Source organism: Capricornis sumatraensis, chromosome 15 (assembly GCF_032405125.1).
Source record: "Capricornis sumatraensis isolate serow.1 chromosome 15, serow.2, whole genome shotgun sequence".
Lineage (NCBI taxonomy): Eukaryota > Metazoa > Chordata > Mammalia > Artiodactyla > Bovidae > Capricornis > Capricornis sumatraensis.
In genome coordinates this window covers 66744032-66765342 of record NC_091083.1, presented here as the reverse complement: position 1 = coordinate 66765342, position 21311 = coordinate 66744032, and the positions used below count along the sequence as shown (strand labels likewise).

Genomic DNA, 21311 nt, shown 5'->3' with positions numbered 1-21311 from the left:
GTCGCGCACGCGCAGGGGTCACTGGGCAGTCTCCGCGCTAGCGCCTGCCTCTTCCGAGCGGACTACAAGTCCCAGCTTGCCGGCGCACGGCGTCGCCTGGTAACTCGCGCCAGTCGGAGTGCGCTAGGTCGGCTTCTCCGCGCGCCTGCGCATTGGCGATCTCTGCGCAGGCGCATTTATAACGCTTGGGAGGAGAGGGCGGGGTGTCGTTCCCTTTCGCTGATGCAAGAGCCTAGTGCGGTGGTGGGAGAAGTGTCGGCAAGAGCAGCGCTGAAGCCGGGGCCTGGGGCTGACCCGTCAGACTTTCCGTCCGTGCCGAGCCCACTCGAGCCGCAGCCATGTCCGGGGACGAGGTGAGGGCCTGAGACTGGCACTATGTCTAGGGACCAAGGCAGTGAGCCAGACCCACCCCAGTATGGGAAACTGGGCCTGCGGCCTAGCGGCCGGCCGCCGCCATGTGGGGCAGCCGGGCCTAGGCGACCCGGAGCGGTAGAGCCGGCGAGGGCTCCGGAGCCCTGGCTTGGCGGTTGCCGGCTCTCCTCAGGGCGGCCGCGCTGATGCCGGCGTCCTCCCGTGGCCGGCGTTTCCGGAATGGAGAGCACGTAGAGTTGCCCTCCAGAAGAGGGCTTGAATACCCGGTTCATGCCCCAACTAAACGAGATTGGGGCTGGCGACTCCTGCATTCCTTTCGATTTGACTCTGCAGCTTCAACTCTTCTTCGCTGGGCTCTGGTGGTACTGAGAGGAGCGTCTCTTGGCTCTGGTAGAGCGACCGCGTTGCAAACTTTCCAGGCTGGCTTGTCCTGCCCGGCATCCACTTTTGTTCTTACTTAGAGCTCCTTTTTTTTTTTTTCTTTTAAGACGGGAGATGGGGAGAAGGCAAGAGGAAAACATCCTTCAGCCTGAAAAAGTGATTAACCTGAGAAAGTTTTAGGGCGGGAGTCCCTAAGCCTGCCTTAGCATAGCTCTCAGCAACGTCAGCGGGAAGTCCGGGCTGCAAAGCTCCCTCTGTCTTTTCCCACTGTCTTGCTTGTACCTCAGCAAATTTCCTCAAGTCCCTTTTTGGTCAGGTTTATCGCAGTTTATTTAAATCCACACGGCCTAAAATGACATTTGACTTTTAAGTACGAGCCATAGCTATTGATTAACACTCTGAGGAGAACTACCGCTGGAAAACCCCCTAAAGTTTTTGACTAATTTCTGTAAACATTCGAGTGATTGGCCAGTAGGGCCTTGGAGAGCAGAGAAAAATTCGAAGCTATTTTGAGCTTTGTCATTTGAGGTGGGTCCTGAAAATGCTTTGAATTTCTTCAAGTAGTGGAAAGGATTCAGGGCAAGGAAGTAGAATATTATCCAACTTGGTTAGAGTTAATTCCTTAAAATATAGGTAGTGGCTAGTTCATGGAGGAGTTTGAAGACAAATTAAGGGATTTAGGATTTTACTCTGGAGGTGATTCCAAGCTCTCAATTCTCAGAAATGAGAATACTGAGGCGTCTAGAGAGTTGTGTGATGCCCGTGATCAAATAGTGACCGAGCCAGTAGTATTTAGAATTCCAAATCTCTGTTTGGTGCCTAGGAGACTCTCAGGAAGGAAACTGAGTCTAAGGGAAGTATGTGATACTTGTTTTGGAGGTCATGGTTAGATGTTGCTGCCCACCATTGTCTTTCAAAAGTTCTGAGAGGCGTTGTGTCATGTTTGTTTTTTTCTTACTCATTTTCTAAGCCTTTCATTACCTTTAACAAGTAAGCATCTATATAGCACAGAGTTCTCTGGGGTGCTATTCTGTGTTTTATATGGTAAAGTGCTCACAAGTGTTGTAAGAGATCTACTGCTAATTGGTACAGGAGGTAGAAATAGAGCATTAACAGCAGTTTGGAGGGCTGGAGGGTTCAGTTTTAGCGATGGGATTAGATGTTGAAAGAAGTGGAATATTACTGAAGGGTGAAAAGGATTTTGTCAAGCAGAGATGGCAGAACCAGCATTCCAGCAGAGGACTTTGAAAGCCAATAAAGTATTAAAAAGCTTTGCATTTCTCAGATCTACCAGTCCATTTTGTAAACTGGAAATTACTGCCCAGGGAAGTTAAGTTGCCCAACATCACAGAGCAAGTTAGTGAAACTAGAATCCCACCTTTGCCTTCCAGTCTGAAGGTATGTGCAGGTTCTGGTTCCTCTAATCCTGTTGCATAGAGAAGTTTTCTTAGGCCAATCCTTAACTTCTGGCTACTTTACAGGCATGTAAGGATCAAGTGAAAAATCAGTAGGTGGAAATGATAAACTGTTAGGGATGTCCTACAGCAGAAGTAGTCCTGCCTGGTAGCCAGGATAGAGGATTAAAAAATCTAATAAAAAGTAATTTATGTCTTTTTCACATTTCCTGTTTTTCTTTTAGTTTTTTAATGTATAGTTGCCATAAACTGCACACTTCCTTTCAAACCTGGCAAGTAAGCCCAAAACTCACATAGCATAATCTCTTTTAAACCGACCTCTGAAAAGCAGTATCCTAGAAATAGGAGTGCTGCCATGTGAGGAAAAGTTCCCTGATCTGCAGGCATCAAAGTGCTGTCAGTAGCTAAGATTATTGCTTATTACTGGGCCCCATTCACAAAGTATCTGAATACTGGGTTTTCACACGACATGGTAAGGTGTTTTACAAAAGAAACAGAATGAAAAATGGAATGTGTATTGTATGAAGTATACAAAACACAGAAGAACGAAATACAAATAAAAATCTCCCAGAATCTGTCACCCAGAGATGACCATACAGCATTTGTTCTGCTCACCTTGCCTCTCTGGGTTCTTTTGCAACTCACTCTTGCCTTCCTGGGGTGGTTGCCTTCTAGGCCTTAAAGTTATTTTGAATAAGGTATGATAGATGTGAGTAGGCTTCCAGTTTGCTGAAGCACTTTAGTCTGTTGGTAATTTTTGCTGGTATCCCTTTTCCTCACCTTCTTCAACCCAACCCAGTGTGGGAAGTTACAAAAGAGAAAACATTTGAAGACTTTATTGTATACTTAAAAAGATAGCTGAAAAGAGTCTGATTTTTCCGTAAGCACACTGTGAGGAACTATTTGCTTCTCAGATCCTAACTAGTCTCATAAAACATCTGGACAGTGATACTTTGTTAAATCAGATATAAAAGTCTTAAAAAAAAAAAAACACACATATAAGTCAAGACTGACCTTGTGGTTTGAGGGAGGTCTACTTTGGGTACTGTTTAGGAATCCCTGGTTTCCATATTTTTAAACTCTAGTTTTGCTGAGTGGTGTGAATAAAATGAAGGGATGAGTATATGTCTTCAGCATCCAGAGACGGTAATTGGGAGAGATGTTAATTACATCAGTGTATAATTCTTGCATATTTATAACCCTTTTCAAGGCTACAACCATAATGTTTCCCTGTGGACCTATTTGAATGTTTTTCAGAGGATAACAGGGCAGTGGATATCCCTCTCATCTTTGGTCTGTTTTGCTGAATAATAGTTAAAAGATAATTAATATTCTAGGCAAACTTGATACTGAAAAAAAAAATGCAATAAATGGCATGTAAGCCCTGCCAGACCACCAGATTTATAGTGGTTGGAGTGTTATCTGTCCTTTTGCCAAATCTGCATATTTCAGGAATGAGGATGAATTACAGCTTCTTCCTTGGAATGATTACAACACTGTATTTAGGGTGACCCAAGACCCAGTAGGTCAGCGGTGGGGAACTCCTTCCTCCTGACTCTTCTGTTTACTACTCTTAAGTGTGCCAAACTATGCTCCTCAGACTGACTGCTTTCCAGAATTAATCATATATACAGTTAGAGCATTCTTATGGTAGGATGGGATAACTTTGAAATGAGGCTGTATCAATTTCCAAAACATCTTGCAGATCCTTCTTTATTGGGTGAGGGTGATACTATACCACTCTCCCTTATTACAGACCATAGTTTGGTTTCAGTGTAGCTCAGTTTCCTTAATGTACTTGGGACATAAAGGAATTTAAGTTAATTACAATCAATTTGGGAATTTTTTTGAGTTTCATGATATATCATTAGATCACCCTGAGTTGATGGATTTTGGTGATAGGAATCAAGACATACTATGCTTTGTCAACTCTAAACATTATATATAAATTGTATAACAATTGACTAACATTTATTGAGTACTTTTGTACCAGGTGCTGTGCCAAGTGTTTTATGTATATTTACCTTTTTGCTTAGTCGCTCAGTCATGTCTGACTCTTTGCCACCCCATGGACCTGAAGTGGCCTCTGTCCAAGGGATTCTCCAGGCAAAACTACTGGAGGGTGTTGCCATGCCCTCCTCCAGGGGATCTTCCCAACCCAGGGATTTAACTCAGGTCTCCCACATTACAGGTGGATTCTTTACTGTCTGAGCCCCCAGGGAAGCCTATTTACCTTTTTAGGTTTGGTTTTGGTTCTACTACTGATCGCCACTTTACAGTTGAGGCGTGAAGAAGGCAAGAACTTATCTGGGGTAACAAAAGTAAAAACCAGAATTAGGATTTGAATTCAGTCAGTTAGGTTCTGGACTTACGCTTTTAAACATTTTATCTTTTAATGTTCTAGAAGAACAAAGCAGAGTAAAAGTTTGTATAGAAGTTTCTTTTACTCAGAGATTTGTTATATGAAGGGTTGATGATGGATTTCTTTAAAAGTTTGAATTTCAGGATAAAAAAAACTTTTAAGTTTCTTTAAAATCAGGTCAAGTCTCCTGGTGTAGCAACCCAGGTTACCAAACTTAAAACATGTATGACTTGTCTGGGCTTTGGTTTTCTCATTCATAAAGCAAGGGACGAAACTTGGGTTATTTATAACACTAAGCTCCCTTTCCTAAATTCTATTATCTTGTGATAATTTATAAATTAAAAAACAGTACATGTGTTTTTTAAGAGTATGCCTTTTGAGACTGCAGCACGCTTGTTATGTGAGCATCATTAAAAATAATCACATGGTCCTGGTTTCTTTTCTTCTTATCTTTTAAACAGATGATTTTTGATCCTACTATGAGCAAGAAGAAAAAGAAGAAGAAGAAGCCTTTTATGTTAGATGAGGAAGGGGATGCCCAGACAGAAGAAACCCAGCCCTCAGAAACAAAAGAAGTGGAGCCAGAGCCAACTGAGGACAAAGATGTAGAAGCTGATGAAGAAGACAGTAGGAAAAAAGGTAAGTGGTAAACCTGAGAGAGTCAATACTGTTCTGGAAGACCTCGTTCTTGTCCATTGGTGTTTTGAATTTTGTGCACACAATGACCCTTGCAGCCTAAGAGGCTGTTGCAGTGAAGCTGAGGCCATGAACACGTGGGGCACATGGGACCTTGCCAGATTTCTTCTAGACTTGTTTCAGGGAAGATTCCACCAAATCCACAGGACAAAGATGATAAAACTTTGTCAATCCAAGGCTGGTTTTCCAATCTAACCTGTCCAGAAGTCTCTTCCAGTTTTTTTTTTCTGTCTCTTTTCCAGTTTTAACGGCGGTTGTATTTGCATGTAGGCAGAAAGAAATAGGACCAAGATAGTTTCATGTCTTAACAAGTTTGAAAATATATAGAAGACATTAAAATTACAGCCAGCATTAGTTACTCGCTCTTGTGCTCTAACATAAACACCATTTAAATGATTTAGTAAACATGTTTGTGTCTGTTGAGTAGAAGACACTGTACTAGGGGTAGAGAAAACTGACATTCATTGAGCATCTGCCATGTGCTAAGCATCTTGTAAACGTTTAAAACAAAGTTGGAAAATAAATCATTCTTTTAATAAGAATTAATTATGAATTCATAAATAGCTCCTTGAAAAACTTTGTAATAGAGGCATTTAGAAATATTCCTAGTGTACAGTAGGGCAGAACAAATGGAAAGCTTATTGAACCAAACCTATTTTTACTCATTAATGGTGGACAAAATTTCATTTTGTTCATATTCTCTCATTTTAATGAACGTAAAATACTTTACAAGGCCTTTTGTTGGTTGATTGCTTGAATAACTTATTGGACTAGGCACAGTAATTTAGGTGAGAAAGGCATAATCCCTTGGTATCTCATTGGGAGATAGACCAGCAGCAAGTAAACACCTCTATTGGAGTGACAGAAGGTACTGTTATCAAAGCACCTACAGGATACCTAACCCAGTTAGGGGATAGGAAAGATAGGCTTAGAGAAGACTTTTTGGTGGAAGTAACTTCTAACAAAGATCCTGTGAGATGAAGGTAAGAGCTATGGGAGAGGGTCCATAGGAAGGCTTGAAGGTGAGAGACCACACACACCGCACTAAGAAGTGGAGGTAGTTCATTTGAGCTGGAACTAGGGATTAAGGTGGAATATGAGAGACTAGGCAGAAGTAGATAAAGCTGGAGAGCTTTGGAAAATTATGTTAGAACCCTGACTTTGTTTGGGGAACAATGAGGCATCATATGGTCAGCTACTACATAAATAATCCCTACATGGTCCCGGATTCGATCCCTGGATCTGGAAGATCCCCTGGAGTAGGAAATTACACCCTACTGTAGTATTCTTGCCTGGAAAATTCCATGGGCAGAGGAGCCTGGCGGGCTGCAGTCCACAGCGTCACAAAGAGTTGTACGAGACTAAGTGACTGAGCACAGCATATGGTCCCTTAGCCAGGTAATTTCCTACAAAGCTTTGAGTTGACCTGCCATTGCATTTTTAGAACCATAGCCTTTGTAGTTGTAGAGGAATTACTGTGCTAAATAATACCAGTCTCTCTCATTCTGGTGACTTGATTACTAGCTAAAACATTGGTTTAACTCAATGCTCTGCCTTTGCTATTTGCTAATAATTGATAATCTCAATTATCTTTTAGATGCTTCTGATGATCTAGATGATTTGAATTTCTTTAATCAGAAGAAAAAGAAGAAAAAATCAAAAAAGATATTTGATATTGATGAAGCTGAAGAAGGTATAAAGGTAGTATTGCTTTCTTATTGAAGGTAAAATTTGACCTCTTGAAAGGTTGCTAATGGCTGATGTTTCTCCCTCTTTGTTTGCTTTTTTAATTAAGGATTTAGTCACTACTGTTAAGGTCATTTTCTTGGCATTGTGTCTGACTAGATATTTTAAAGGAATGTAAATTTAGTTTTTACACATTGTATTGTGTGCCATTAAGATGATTACAAAATGCCACTTGTCATTAATCATACTGAGATTGGCTGAGGAGAGATATTTCTGTGAGAAATGCCGTAAAGCAAATATCCCTATGATTTCTTCTGTTAAACTTTTGGTAGCACGTTGAGGATACACAGATTTATGTGTATACCTCTGAGCAGCAAAGAATGAACCCCGGCCTGTGGTGGTTGGTGGCTGATTTTATGGCCTGTTCTCCTACAGGAGATCCAGAGCAGTCAGGGTGGTTTTATGGAATCCTCTGATGTTGTGGGGACTTGGGGCTCTGTAGTTGTCTTATTACTGGATTGATTTCTAATATAAGTATCTCAGAATTACTTTGAATAAGGAGTAGAAAGATGGATGGCTAAGTAGGTGAATAGGAGGATGGGTAGAGGAAGGAACTGAAAGTCTGTTCTTTAATGATTTGTAAATTTAGCAGATACGTATTAATGAAGACAGATGAGTCAGCCATTGTGTGCTAATTGTTAGGGTACTAAAACGAGTAAGATACTTTCCGTTTTCAGAGGTTCAGGGATAATTTGGAGTTCTTTAGAATAAGATGATTTTACCTGGATTTATCCTGTTCTCTCCTTGTTTGGAGATGCTCTTCTTTTCCTACTATTGTAGGGAAATTGATAAAGAGAAATGTTCAGATTATACTGAATAAATGAAGTATAAATATCCTGGGTAACCAGGTGACACGTTAGAGATGTGCCACAGAAAGTCTTGGTTAACAAATTTCTCTAGTAACTTTTTTCCTGAAGAGTCACTTATAAGCTCTACTTTTAGTGCTTGGATACTTTTTTCTGTGCTCTTAAGTCATAACAAGAAGTTGCAAGTACCCTTTATCAGGCAAGACATGGACATTAACTTGAGGCTGAAGTGTTTTTAAGATTTGAATTTTCAGACCACCACAGGGCTTTTGAAAAATCTTGAAAACTACTTTGTGCTATTCTCTACCTTTCACTGGGTCTTAGCTTCCAGGTTAGAAACAGAGCTTACTGGGATAAAATTATTAATATAGGACTAAAAGCTGACTGGTGTGTGCTAACTTAGATTTAGCCTGTCTGAGTTTCTCATTTACTGATTGTCGTCTTAGAGACTAGGTTAATATCTGGTTTCTTGTCTGATGTATCCAGCTGATACACATGCGCTGATTGGTCTTTGATGGTCAGATGTGGCACTGAGACAACACAGCTGGATTTGACATTTTAAGGCTGCACTTTATTTATTCCTGGCTATTTGAGCTTTTTTGCTCATTAGATTTCTAAAATTGCTTTACAAGGTTTACAGAGTAGCACAAAAGTAGATACTGATAAGTAATGTTGACAGCACACTTCAGGTTGGATACACTGATGTAAGTAAGTGAGATTAGAAGGCTGGAACTAAAACTGGCCCTTTCTGCTCTTTTAGGGTTTTTGTGTCTCATTTCAAGGTTGTGCCTGGTTTATATCCATGACTGTAGCAGCTAATCTTGGGATCAAGCTTTACCTTCTTTCTGTCCATTCATCATGTGACCCTAATTCTCCATGGGTTCTGCCTTTTCCCTCTTTCATGATTTCATCTGTTGAAGTGTTGCCCAAAGACCTCCTTACAGCCTAGTGCCAGGCTGGCAATGATATAAGAAAAAAAATATCTGGTCTTTTCCACTGGTCCTGGCATACAGTTCCTAAGACTCTTGGAATCTCTGGATCTGAGTTTGATCACCAGGAGCTAATGATTTCATCAATGATGCCTACAGAATGAAGCCTCCATAAAAATCTCATGGGTGGGCTCAGTAAAAACCCTTGGGGAACAGGTTTGGAGAGCTTCAGTGCTGGTGACCACATTGGGATGTTGAGAGTGGTATACCTGGAGAGAGCATGGAAGCACTACACTTCTGCCTCCTTGTTTTTGCTCTGTGCATGTTCTCCATTTGGCTGTTTCCAGGTGTATCCTTTATATATTGTGTACATATGTATCAAGTATAATAAGGTAAGTGTTTTCCTGAGTTCTTTGAGCCCTTCTAGCAAATGATTGAATTAGGGGTGTCTGGGAACCCCTGAACTTTAAGTAGGACATATGTGTGGGAAACCTGGGGACTCTGTACTTGAAATTTGCCTCTGAAATGAAAACAGTCTTATGGGACTGAGCCCTTAAATCCATGGAGTTTGTCACTAACTGGATAGTGTCAGAACTACATTGATTTGTATGTTATCTAGTTAGTGTCAGAGTTGGAAAAGTTTTGTGGAAAAAATCACATATTTGGTGTCAGGAGGAAAAAGCGCTCTTACTGACTGCATCAGAATACTTAGAAACTTAGTTAAAATACTCCTGAAGCCCATACCTGCTGAAGATTGTCAGTGAGATATAAGAATCCTTGTTAAGTGTCTTAAAATTTTTCCAGTTTAACTGACACTCTGAACCAGTTTGGTTCACCTGTGAAAGAGATTTCTGATCTATAACTTCAGTTTTGAATATGTAATACTTTTTTTCCCCAAGGCCACGTCAGCCCGTATCATTTAAAAATAAAAATAATAATAATTCTAGCAGCAAAATGTTGACTCTGATCTCACTTTCTTAGGACCTTAAGATTGAAAGTGATGTTCAGGAACCAGCTGAACCAGAGGAAGATCTTGACATTATGCTTGGCAATAAAAAGAAGAAAAAGAAGGTTGTCAAGTTCCCTGATGAGGATGAAATACTAGAGAAAGATGAAGGTAATATTGATGGGCTTAACAGCTCATTTCTAGGTTCACGCAGACCTTTGGCCTAGTCTCTTTCATGAATGGGTTCCTTATTTATTTTTTATTGGCCCCTTATTTCCACTACCAAGTAATGGAAGCTAAAAGGAAACAGAATCTAACTTGATAATGAAAGTTTAAAAGATTTCATGGGGGAAGAACTTGACAGGTGTGATTACATTATAACATACTGATCTAGACTATCGGGACAATTACTGTAACTGAATTTTTTTTTTCTTTTACTATTTTGTTAAAAGTGCTCTTTATTAGTTTTGAAGTACTATAACTACTTAAGAGAATTTAGTACAGTCAGCAGACAGGTTTTTATGGATGTGTTTGTTAAGTGCTTCAAAACAGACATTTTTTCCTTTAATTATCCTAGTGCATTAGTTGGTTTGTTAAATCAAGAAACAGTTCAGTGTGTCTGTATTACCACATTTCTGATTAGAGGGGTCTTTATTAGGGATGATTTATGAAAGTTGTCATATCTCCCTATAAGAATATGGGGTTATTTGAGAGTCTTGATGCCTTTATGATTGAGACTGTTATGAATGCAGTTGTGGGAGGGAAGACAAATGTCCTAAAGCTTTCAGTTCTCTAGATCTGCGTCTCCCTTCCCCTTTTTGTTCTTGTATCAGGCCCTACCCCTCATTCTTACAGTCTTTGTTATCTGTAGCTTTAGAAGATGAAGACAGCAAAAAAGATGATGGTATCTCATTCAGTAACCAGACAGGCCCTGCTTGGGCAGGCTCAGAAAGAGACTATACATATGAAGAGGTAAGAAAAATTCTGTTGTGAAAGGGGCTAAACTGTTCACTAGAACTCAAAGCAGGATAAATGTCCCCTGAATTGAAAGGGCCATTGACGTACAGGTTGATCATGAAACAGACCCAGAGAGGTCACACAGCCAATGCACAGCACTGCCTGATGCCCACGTATGGGGCAGGCAGTCATTATAGTATCATCAGAATCCATGAACTTCTAAGATCGTTGGAGCCCCCCTCGAGGGGGACAGTAGAGAAAGGAAGTGTTAATATGGGGCCAAGCTAGTCTGGAGTTTGTTCTAGGTAGTCTGAATTTTACTTTTCCAGGTACCACATACTTTCCCACAGTAACAGTAGAATTAGTAGGAGCTTGTTCATTCCTTTAACTTTGAATATGGAACTGTTCTGCTTTCATAATGGACCAGTTGCTGTTCAGGGTTGAGAATGATTTTCAGGGAGCTCCCAGAACATGTGATGAATGTGTACATTTGATAAGAAGTAAAGTTTGTTCTTAAAGGAAATGCACAAGTTACTCAAGTGGGAACTGTATACTCCTGCTGTTAATAAGACTGTACATGAATACCACTTTATCTCTATAGCTACTGAATCGAGTGTTCAACATCATGAGGGAAAAGAATCCAGATATGGTAGCTGGAGAGAAAAGGAAATTTGTCATGAAACCACCACAGGTCGTCCGAGTAGGAACCAAGAAAACTTCTTTTGTCAACTTTACAGATATCTGTAAACTGTAAGTTGGTTAATGTGGAGTCTCCATGCCAAATGCCAGGTTCTCAGTGGAGTAGATATTAAATATCCTTAATGTGGACGTTATTGCCGGTGGAAGGAGACAGTACACGGGTGTCAGGGTTGGGCTGAGGGAGGTCACAGTTCAAGTCCGTCAGTTCTTTTGATTCATAGGTCTTAAGGCTTGATTTATTAGGCATCTAAAAGTAAGGGAAGGGAACTCATGCTGACTTATGAGAGGATTCTAACCAGATGGAGTAAAGAGTCAGGAGACTGAGTATAGTCCTTAGAAAGAAGCCTGGGAAGCCTAGGCAGATGGAAAAGCTCATCAGGCTGGAGTGGGCCTGCCAAGCAAGTATAAGCAGTGAGCTTTGGGAAGGCAGCTACATTTAATGTTCTGCTTCCTTGGTTATTGCCAAGACACAGTTGATGAGATTTCCACTTCATTAATTACCATCACATTCCATGCCTGTCTTACCCCCATGTCACTCTCTGGGCCTGGCTCTTCTCAGACTTCCTCAGCTACACTTTTTTTGGTAGGTTCCTTAGGGCAACTCACCTTATCTCCTGTTTGTTCTTTAATTTCATAAGTAATATAGGCTTGTTGTCCGTAAAAGGGAAAGAAAGAAAAGAAAGTGAATTGCTCAGTTGTGTCCGACTCTTTGCAACCGCGTGGGGACTGTAGCCCACCAGGTTCCTCCGTCCTTGGGATTTTCCAGGCAAGAGGACTGGAGTGGGTTGCCATTTCCTTTTCCAGGAGATCTTCTCGACCCAAGGATCGAACCCAGGTCTCCCACATTGTAGGCAGACGCTTTACTATCTGAGCCACCAGGGAAGTCAAAATAAAAAAAATGTAATCACTAAAAATTCACTGACCAGAGTAACCACTTGTTTTCATTGCTTATAGGCATGACTTAAAAAGTTTTAGACTATTTTTTTTTGCTGGTGGTGATAATAGTATTTCTATCTATAGAAATTAGATAGAAAATGAGAAAATACAGACCTGCTAAAGAAAATGAGAACTCATCTGTTTTAAGTCCATCCTTAAGAGATAGGCAATCATAGTTTAGTATTTCCATGTTTAGCTACTTTTTTTGTTTTGATGTTTATTTGGCTGCTCCGGCTCTTAGTTGCAGCACTTGGGATCTTTAGTTGCCGTGTGTGAACTCCTAGGTGTGGCATGTGGAATCTAGGATCCTGCCTAGGGACTGGATGTGGGCCCCCTGCATTGTGAGTGCAGAATCTTACCCACTGGATCACCAGGGAAGCCCCCTCTTTAGCTACTTTTAAGCATCTAAATATTTTTTAATAAATTGGTTATTATACTGTTTTTTAACATATTTTTCTCCATATATAGTGAACTTTTTACCCATATCATTAAATAATCTCTACAAATGTTTTTAAGAGTTAAACAACATATTCTGACAGTTCCTTGGTTGAACATGGTTGCTCCCAATTTTTCAATATCAGGCAGAGCTTCACAGAACAATCCTGATACGTGTATCTTGGCCAGAACTCAGAATAGAGCCTTAGGGCAAAAATTCCCAAAAGGGAATTGCCTAGTCAAAAGGAATGGACATTGTTTATAGCAAATATTCGGCAAGTTGCTTTCCAGCAAGTTTATACCAGTTTGTACTCCCACTAGCAATTTAAGTACCTACCAGTTTTATTATATTTCACCAACCCTTACTCATTACATTTGGGGAAAAAAGCTTTTTAAAATTATAATAGTATCTAGTTATTGAAACAAACTCAAACAGTGCCAAGTGAATAGAATTAAAAAGTGTACTGAGTGGCATTACTCTGTATTTGCTTTTTTCGTTTTATGTGCTTTTTCATTTTATACTTTTTTGTTCTTATTTAGAGGCCTGTATTTTAAAAGCAGGATAGAATGGATGTACCATAATTTAACCACTTCCCAGTTGGTGAATATTTTAGCTGTTTTAAATTTCTGTTGTTGGGCTGCCATGAAATACTTCCCTTTTTAAAAATAAATGCCAAACATAGGAATTTGCATAACAAACACCCAAGTATTCATTGCCTTAATTTGGTGTGTTTTGATGTCTTGATACTTTAACTTCAGATCCTTTTACTTCTTTAAAAAGGGGACTTTACAGTTACAGTTTAAGGCCATCTTTATATATCTTTCTGATCTCTTTTACTTTCCTTCCTAGAAAAAGATCTTATCCTTTAAAGTTGGTATTTACCTTTCCTGTCCATGTCTATAATTTACCAGTGTGTATATACTTGTAAATAAAATGTAATATTGTTTTATGGGCTTTAAAATGTAAACAAATGGTATCATATGTATCTTCATTTCAGAGTTTGATGAACTGTGCTAAAATTCACCAAACAGCTGAGTAATTACAAAACAGTGAAGAGAGTGAGGTTTTTAGAAGTTTTGTTAGATTTCCATGAAAGATACAGTTTATATTATTCCACTTTCTTTTTAGATTACATCGTCAGCCTAAACATCTCCTTGCATTTTTATTGGCTGAATTGGGTACAAGGTAAGAAACTATATTCAGGTTTGTATACAGTTACTTACAGTATTAATGGACACTTTATAAGAATTTCTTTTAACTTGAAAAGATATGTAATACACTTAGGAAAAAAAACATCCACGTGATTGTCAGAAGAACTTTTAGGGCAATGAAGGAGGGAAACTTGTTCATTTCTATGGGAGAGGTTGGCTACTTGGGAATAGGAAAATGGTCCACAGTGGCTCATATGTGAACAGGCCTGTTAGGTATACCAAAGTAAGCTGAATGTCCCTTTAAAAATAAGTAATATTGTAATGAATATGACTAACATGTTGAGTTTCCATTGTGTGCCAGACTCTTTTGGATACCATCTCAATCTTTACAATAGTTCTGTGGACTGTTAGAAAGTAGTGTTACTCCATCTTAATACATTTGGAAACAGGTTTGGTGAAGTGAGGTTGTATAGGTGGTCACATAGAGAAAGAAAAAAGAAAAAGTGTTAGTCATTCAGTTGTGTCCAACTCTTTGCAACCCACGAAGCCTGTCAGGCTCCTCTGTCCATGGGATACTCCAGGCAAGAATACTGGAGTGGATTGCCATTTCCTTCTCCAGGGAATCTCCCTGACTCAGGGATCAAACCTGGGTCTCCTGCATTGCAGGCAGATTCTTTACCATCTGAGCCACTAGGTCACATAGCTAGTTAATTGCAGTCAAGATGTAAACTCAGGTCTACATTTCTTGGGAGCTTTTAACTCTTAAAGATTTAATCTTGTGCCTTGTTGGTAGTACAGAGGTAATTAAGGTGTTCTCGTCTCTCCCTATCTAGAAACTCATTTTGTGGGAACTGGCTGTATTTGTTGTGGGGTTAAGGAGTAATTTTCTTGACCACTGGTAGATATGTGGGCTGTGTTGTGGGAGAATTGTATTTTAAATGTAAATTTGTTACAAACTTACATAAACTGATGGAGCAAAAGGTAGCAGTATTTTTCCTACTTCTCAAAATAATTATAGTTTTTGTGAAGGTGAGGTAAATTATAACAAGTTGTAACCAGTGAATTTATAGTCAGTGAGCTAAATATTATAGGGCTATCAAGAAAACTGAATTTGACAGTGAATGAAAAAGATTTCTGTGTCAAGCACTGGAATCACCGTTGCCTGGAAATTAAGGGTTGTTGTTCATGGAGGATGATAATAAACTCTTACAGTTAGAGGAGAATCATAGGAGAGGTTCTTAGAAAAGGAGTAGATTTAATACTGCTTGGCTGGATTTTTGTTTACTTCCTGATTTGTAATTTCTTTTTTTCTTTTCACATTTTTGTATGACTGAAATTCCAAATTGCAGCCATACAAAATCAAATTCTTAATTTTGATGAAACCCAGTTTATCAGTGTGTTTATTTGGTCACTTGTGCTTTTAAGTGTCATATTTAAGAAAATATTGACTAACAGATGGTCATGAAGATTTACGTCTGTGTTTTCTTCTAAGATGACTACAATTTTAGCTTTTATGTTTAGGTCGACAATTTATTTTGCAGCTATTTTTTTGTATGTTAAAAGTGTCAGAGTTGTTTCTTTTGTGTATAAATAGATAACCTAGTTGATCTTGCACCATTTGTTGAGAAAACTATTCTCTGCTCCAGTGAATTATCTTGACACTACTTCAGGAATCAATTGACAATAAAATAAGGGTTTATTTTTGGACTCTCAATTTTTTTCATTGATGTACATGAGCACTGTGACTTTGCAATATATTTCGATCTCAGAAAACATGAGTCCTCCAACTTTCTCCTCCTTTTTCATCATTATTTTGGCTATTCTCAGTCCTGTGCATTTCCATATAAATTATTTATTTATTTTTGCATCAACTTTTTAAAAAAATGATGTCTAGCCCAGAGCCTTGCTTTCTCTAAAGTATTACTTGTCAGCAACTACTTTAAAAAAAGTTTCTCTTTACGCATCATTGACAATATGAGCCCTGTGATTTCAACTGTACTTTTGGGGGAGGGGTTGAAATTGCTTTATAGATACAGTTCACACATTTAAAAATGTATAATCCAGTAGTTTCTAATTTGTTCACATAGTTAACCATCACCACAATTTTAGAACATCTTCATTAACTATATGCAACTGATCAAAAGATTTGGTCTTAGAATTTTTAAAGATATCTGTAGCTCTTTTCATAGATTATATTTATAGTGCACCTCACTGCTTTGCATGTGGTTTGCAGTCAATAAAAGTGTGATTGTCCTTTGTTGGCATGAATGGGTCATCACACAGTTAAGGAATCAGGTTTGTTTTTTTTTTCCTTCAATGGATGAGTCCAGCTCTTTGTGACCCCATGGACTGCAGCATGCCGGGCTTCCCTGTCCATCACTGTCTGCCAGAACTCAGTGTCCATTGAGTCAGTGATATTATCCAACCAATCTTATCCTCTGTCACTCCCTTCTCCTCCTCCCCTCACTCTTTCCCAGCATCAGGGTCTTTTCCATTGCGTCAGCTCTGCACGTCAGGTAGCCAAAGGATTGGAGCTTTAGCATTAGTCCTTCTAATGAATATTTGGAGTTGATTTCCTTTATGATTGACTGGTTTGATCTCCTTGCAGTCCAAGGGACTCTCAAGAGTCTTCTCCAGCACCACAATTTGAAAGCATCAATTCTTCAGCACTTAGCCTTCTTTATGGTATAACTGTCACATCCGTACAAGACTACTGGAAAAATCATAGCTTTTAACTAGACAGACCTTTGTCGGCAAAGTGATGTCTTTGCTTTTTAATACACTATCTAGGGTTGGTCATAGCTTTCCTTCCAAGGAGCAAGCATCTTTTAATTTCATGGCTGCAGTCACTCTGCAGTAATTTTGGAGCCCAAAAAGATAAAATCTGTCACTGTTTCCACTTTTTCCCCATCAGTCTGCATGAAGTGATGGGGCCAGAGGCCATATCATCTTAGTTTTTTTCATGTTGAGTTCCAAGCCAGCTTTTTCACTCTCCCTTTTCACCCTCATCAAGAGGCTGTTTAGTTCCTCTTCACTTTCTGCCATATGGGTGGTGTCATCTGCATATCAGGCTATTGATATTTCTCCCAGCAGTCTTGATTCCAGCTTGTGATTCATCCAGCCCAGCATTTCATATGATGGACTCTGCATGTAAATTAAATAAGCAGAGTGACAATATATAGCCTTGACAATACTCCTTTCCCGATTTTCAACCAGTCTGGTTTTAGACTTAATTATAAATCATTTGTTGCTGAAGATGTAATTAAAAATTGAATTTAATGTTAGGAAATAAGGGTAAGTTATTAGGCACCAAATACTTAAATTTTAGAAACCAGGTAGTATTGCCTCTATAACTTACCTGTGTCATTGAATATATTTTAGTATTAAAATATTTGAATATTTAATATTTATATATTACAAAAATAAATATTAATATTTAAAATGTTTGATTGGTATTTGATTCCTTATAGGAAAAAACAATAATAGAGATTTTTTGTTTTCTTTCATAGTGGTTCTATAGATGGTAATAATCAACTTGTAATTAAAGGAAGATTCCAACAGAAACAGATAGAAAATGTTTTGAGAAGATATATCAGTAAGTGTGTAATTTTTAACACATCTCTCTGAAATGTTCCCATTGGGCTGAAATATTCTGGGTGACAGCCATTGGTTTTTAATGAAGCTAGACAGGCTGGCCTTAGAAGATGAGGGAAAATGATAGTGGTGGAGAACTGGGGTGGGAGGTGGCTCTTGGTAGCCAGTTGGGGGTCGGGGGTGGGATTTGGATTTCCTAAGAAGACCCACCTGATCAAGGCTGCTGGTTGGTTCTAGGCTGAAGGCCAAGTCAAAGAAAACTATCTGCATTCAGACCTGATCTGACCTAGTTTTCTTACCTTCCTAATCACTTAAAATTGGCAGATCTGTTCCCACCTAAGAAAGCTATTTAGTTCTCTCTTGAGTGGGTCTCCTATAGACAAAGCCAGGAGTAGGCATCTGGCACGTGTCACTGCTTCTTTGGACATTTGGAGCCTTTTTTTAACCCATGGTTAAGTTTGTGAACTATCACATCAGATAGCTTGTGTTTTCTTACGTCTAGAATAGCTGGGTGTAGCGAAGATAAGCTTTCAGCTTGGGTTCCAGTGTGGGATTGCAGAGTTCAGTAGAAGCATTTTAGAAGACAGAAAACCTCTGGGTCAGGTAAAAAAAAACCTGTGGCTACCAGGTAATTCTGTGTGTTGTTTCTCCTCAGAGGAATACGTCACCTGTCACACGTGCCGATCACCAGACACAATCCTGCAAAAGGACACCCGACTCTATTTCTTACAGTGCGAAACTTGTCATTCTCGATGCTCTGTTGCCAGCATCAAAACTGGCTTCCAGGCTGTCACGGGCAAGCGAGCACAGCTCCGTGCCAAAGCTAACTAATTTGCTAATCACCACTGATTTTGCAAAGTGTGTTGTGGAGATTTGGCTGGACAGGTTTACCATCAGAGTGGATATACCACTGTATTAAAAACAAGATAGAAAAGCTGCCAAGTTCTTTGGCGTGTGGCTGGTTGGTCTGAAATTCTTGCAAGATGCCGTTGCTGAAGCTGTTGACATACTCATTGCGTACTTTAACAACTGTCAGAGAAACATGATGGGGTAAGGCGGTGCTTTTTTAAAATCGTTCATAGACTTCTGTAAAATGCAAGATAAATTAAAGTTATTATAACAGTGATTCTTTCAATTTGGTTTGTCCTTCAGTTTTCTTTTCTATTAAAAAAATTATGCTTAATGAATTCAGCACAACAGTTTGTGCCTGGGCAGCTCTGGTGAGGTCTCTTTATGCTTCTCCTGAGAACCTTAAGCTGAGTAGTCATTTTCCTTCTCAGTTTCTTGGGATGCCTGAAGTAGACAGCTTCACATGATGGTTGGAACATGAGATCTGGGAGGACAGCCTGTTTTTGGTGTCCAGAGAACAATTCTATAGACTTGAATTCTTTTTCATTATGTGGGGATTGTTGCCACTACCTCACAGCTGAGTCCTCCATCTGTTACCATATGAGGAAATATAAGGTGCTAAGTACCTTCCTTAGAATTTTCCTCTTTGTTGGCCACTAAGAGAATCTTAGAGATACAGCCGTTGAGTATGTCTTATAACTTGCTGGCACACCGAGAATAACCGTAGTCGGGCATCTGTTGGTGAGAAAGTGGTGTGGCTTATGCAGTAGAGAGAACTCTTGACATTCCAAACCATGATGCTAGAGGACACTTTTCTTTTTCCTTGAGTTCTGGATTTGAAAAATGGCCCACCACAAATGTTTTTTTCTATTTTCTGTATTAAAGTAGATTTTGAATGTGATCATGAAAAACCAAGAGGTGATTCTGATTGTGTTCCACTTCTGGGGCCTCCTTCTGGTTCTGCCTTCTGTGGTTTTGGCCAAAAAGGTATTTCCCCCCTGAGCACAAGAGAAAAGATCCTCTTAAATGCCTGCTGTGATCTGCCTTGCACACACTTGCTGAGGGTAAGGGCATAATGTTGCTCCTTCCTCTTTCTTGTTGCCAGACTATTCCAGGAGCAGTCACTCAGCCTTGAGTGTCTTGACCATGTTGTGTTTAATCACTGTGACCCAAAGTATAGGCCAAGTGTTGTAAGGTGCCTTGGTCAAGAAGTGGTAGAGGGGGCAGAGCCCTCCCTCAACCCAGTAGGTCCTGAGGGGACTACACACTGGCTGAGCTGCCAACACTGCCCTGATGAACTCAACTGCTGTTTATTTCATCTTCCTTCTTTTGTATCTATATCCACACAGTTCCCAATTGTCAGCTGTTATTGCGTGAATAAACCAAGGATCAGTGCCTCTCGTGTAATTAGTGCTTTTGTGCCTATGTATGTGTGTTTTGTTCATTTCTTTAGTCGGGAGACATGGGATTTTAGAATTTGGTGTTGGTGACAGATTGGCAGTTTTATTGGCAGTTTCAACCCCAGTTCTTAAGTCCATTCTCCGAAACAGATTGCCTAGGTTAGCATTCCCAATAGCATCAGCCTCTGTTCTGTCTACTGTACTATCTCAGACGAGCCATAGCCCAGCTGGAAGGGATCTTCTATGGAGGAACAAAGCAAAGGCCATTGAGGGTTTCTGATCAAGAGCAATGTTCAAGTTATAAGGGAATCAGACCATTTCCAAAGTGTCTTCAGAAACTTAAAGGGTGTTCCTAATTATGCTGGGGGTTGTGGGGAGAGTTTTTTGAGACCAGATAAACATGTTCCATGACAGAAGTGAAACTCTTTTGTATTTGGATGTGCATTTTCTCAAGCATATAAATATGCAACTATATCTCTTGACTTCATACCTGCCCGCAGCCTCATCTATGGAAAAGTTTAAACTTTTCCTAAGATCTTCTGGCTCTTCTCAAGTCTCTGCCCACTTTATGTAAACAACTGTTTTACCCTCAGGTCACCATAAGTGCTGAGAGCAGAGTTTACGAGTTCCCTGATGTATCCCTATACCTGGAGCAAGCAGAACTTAGCTTGTGGGTAGTAAGTCAGGTTTTTTTAGCTCTCTCTCCCCGCAAACATGTTGTAGACTAAGTGTTCAGAAAAAAATACAGGGCTGGACAGCCTGAAGTGTGAGGCCCCAGCTCTGACCTGGTCTCCGAAGTGCATATTTGAACAGAAATCAGACTTAACGGTATGTTTTTAGATGTCAGTCTTTATAGCATGTGGTAGTGTTTATCTAATTAAGATGAATTTGTAATTTCAAAGTTTTAATTCCCATAATCCTATCACCATAGAATCTTTTCATATCAAGAACATTTTCCAAGTTAGTACAGTGTTTTTTAAAACTGCATTAATTATTCATGGTATACCATAGTTTATTGTCAGTACCCTAAATGGTGGATATGAGTATAGGCCTTGAACAGTCTGGACTGGCAGCCTCCTATCATTGATTATATCCTGTATTCTCATCTATAAAATGAGAAAATGCCTATCTCAGAGATGATGAAATATTCTATTTAAAGTGCTTAACCCAGGCCTGCCTGCCTGCCTTGCACTGTGCACGATCTTCCTTCTGTACTCCCCTCAGGCTGAATTAACCTGGTCAGAGGAGAGGAGACGCAATGGCTGATAGTACTTGTGAGCATATCCCCTTTCCCGAAGAGAGATGCTCTGCCTTTGCCCTGCCAAGTGTGCAAATCCTGAGGACTATAGGTATTACTTATCTATTTTTATGGTGACGGTAGCTTTTGACCTTGTGAAAAACTGCTCTGCTTTCAGACAGGGTGGCTACCTGTCTCCAGAAGCATCAGTTCAGTGCAGTCGCAGAGTCGTGTCCGACTCCTTGCGACCCCATGAATCGCAGCATGCCAGGCCTCCCTGTCTATCACCATCTCCCGGGGTTCACTCAGACTCACGGCCATCGAGTCCGTGATGCCATCCAGCCATCTCATCCTTGGTCGTCCCTTTCTCCTCCTGCCCTCAATCTCTCCCAGCATCAG

General features: G+C 39.9%; 1 protein-coding gene across 3 annotated transcripts; it reads left to right on the top strand.

Moving 5' to 3' along the window:
* The first annotated feature begins 226 nt into the window (after positions 1 to 226).
* On the top strand, positions 227 to 19606 carry EIF2S2 (eukaryotic translation initiation factor 2 subunit beta). 3 transcript variants are annotated; one of them, XM_068987082.1, is made up of 9 exons: positions 227 to 353; positions 4992 to 5169; positions 6824 to 6927; positions 9698 to 9824; positions 10525 to 10625; positions 11212 to 11360; positions 13810 to 13866; positions 17342 to 17427; positions 18082 to 19606. In XM_068987082.1, exons 1-9 carry the CDS (start codon positions 339 to 341, stop codon positions 18255 to 18257), a joined length of 993 nt encoding a protein of 330 aa, XP_068843183.1. In that variant the 5' UTR covers positions 227 to 338; the 3' UTR covers positions 18258 to 19606. The 3 variants fall into 3 exon arrangements, with proteins under 3 accessions (XP_068843183.1, XP_068843182.1, XP_068843184.1); XM_068987081.1 differs by having other exon boundaries at positions 9689 to 9824; XM_068987083.1 differs by lacking the exon at positions 13810 to 13866 and having other exon boundaries at positions 9689 to 9824.
* Positions 19607 to 21311: the final 1705 nt, after the last annotated feature.

What these genes read in the sequence shown, in the direction of transcription:
- EIF2S2 (XM_068987081.1), top strand. An exon ending in GAGACTATACATATGAAGAG is followed by an intron (nt 10,626 to 11,211) that starts GTAAGAAAAATT and finishes TTATCTCTATAG; the next exon opens with CTACTGAATCGAGTGTTCAA. An exon ending in TTTACAGATATCTGTAAACT is followed by an intron (nt 11,361 to 13,809) that starts GTAAGTTGGTTA and finishes CTTTCTTTTTAG; the next exon opens with ATTACATCGTCAGCCTAAAC.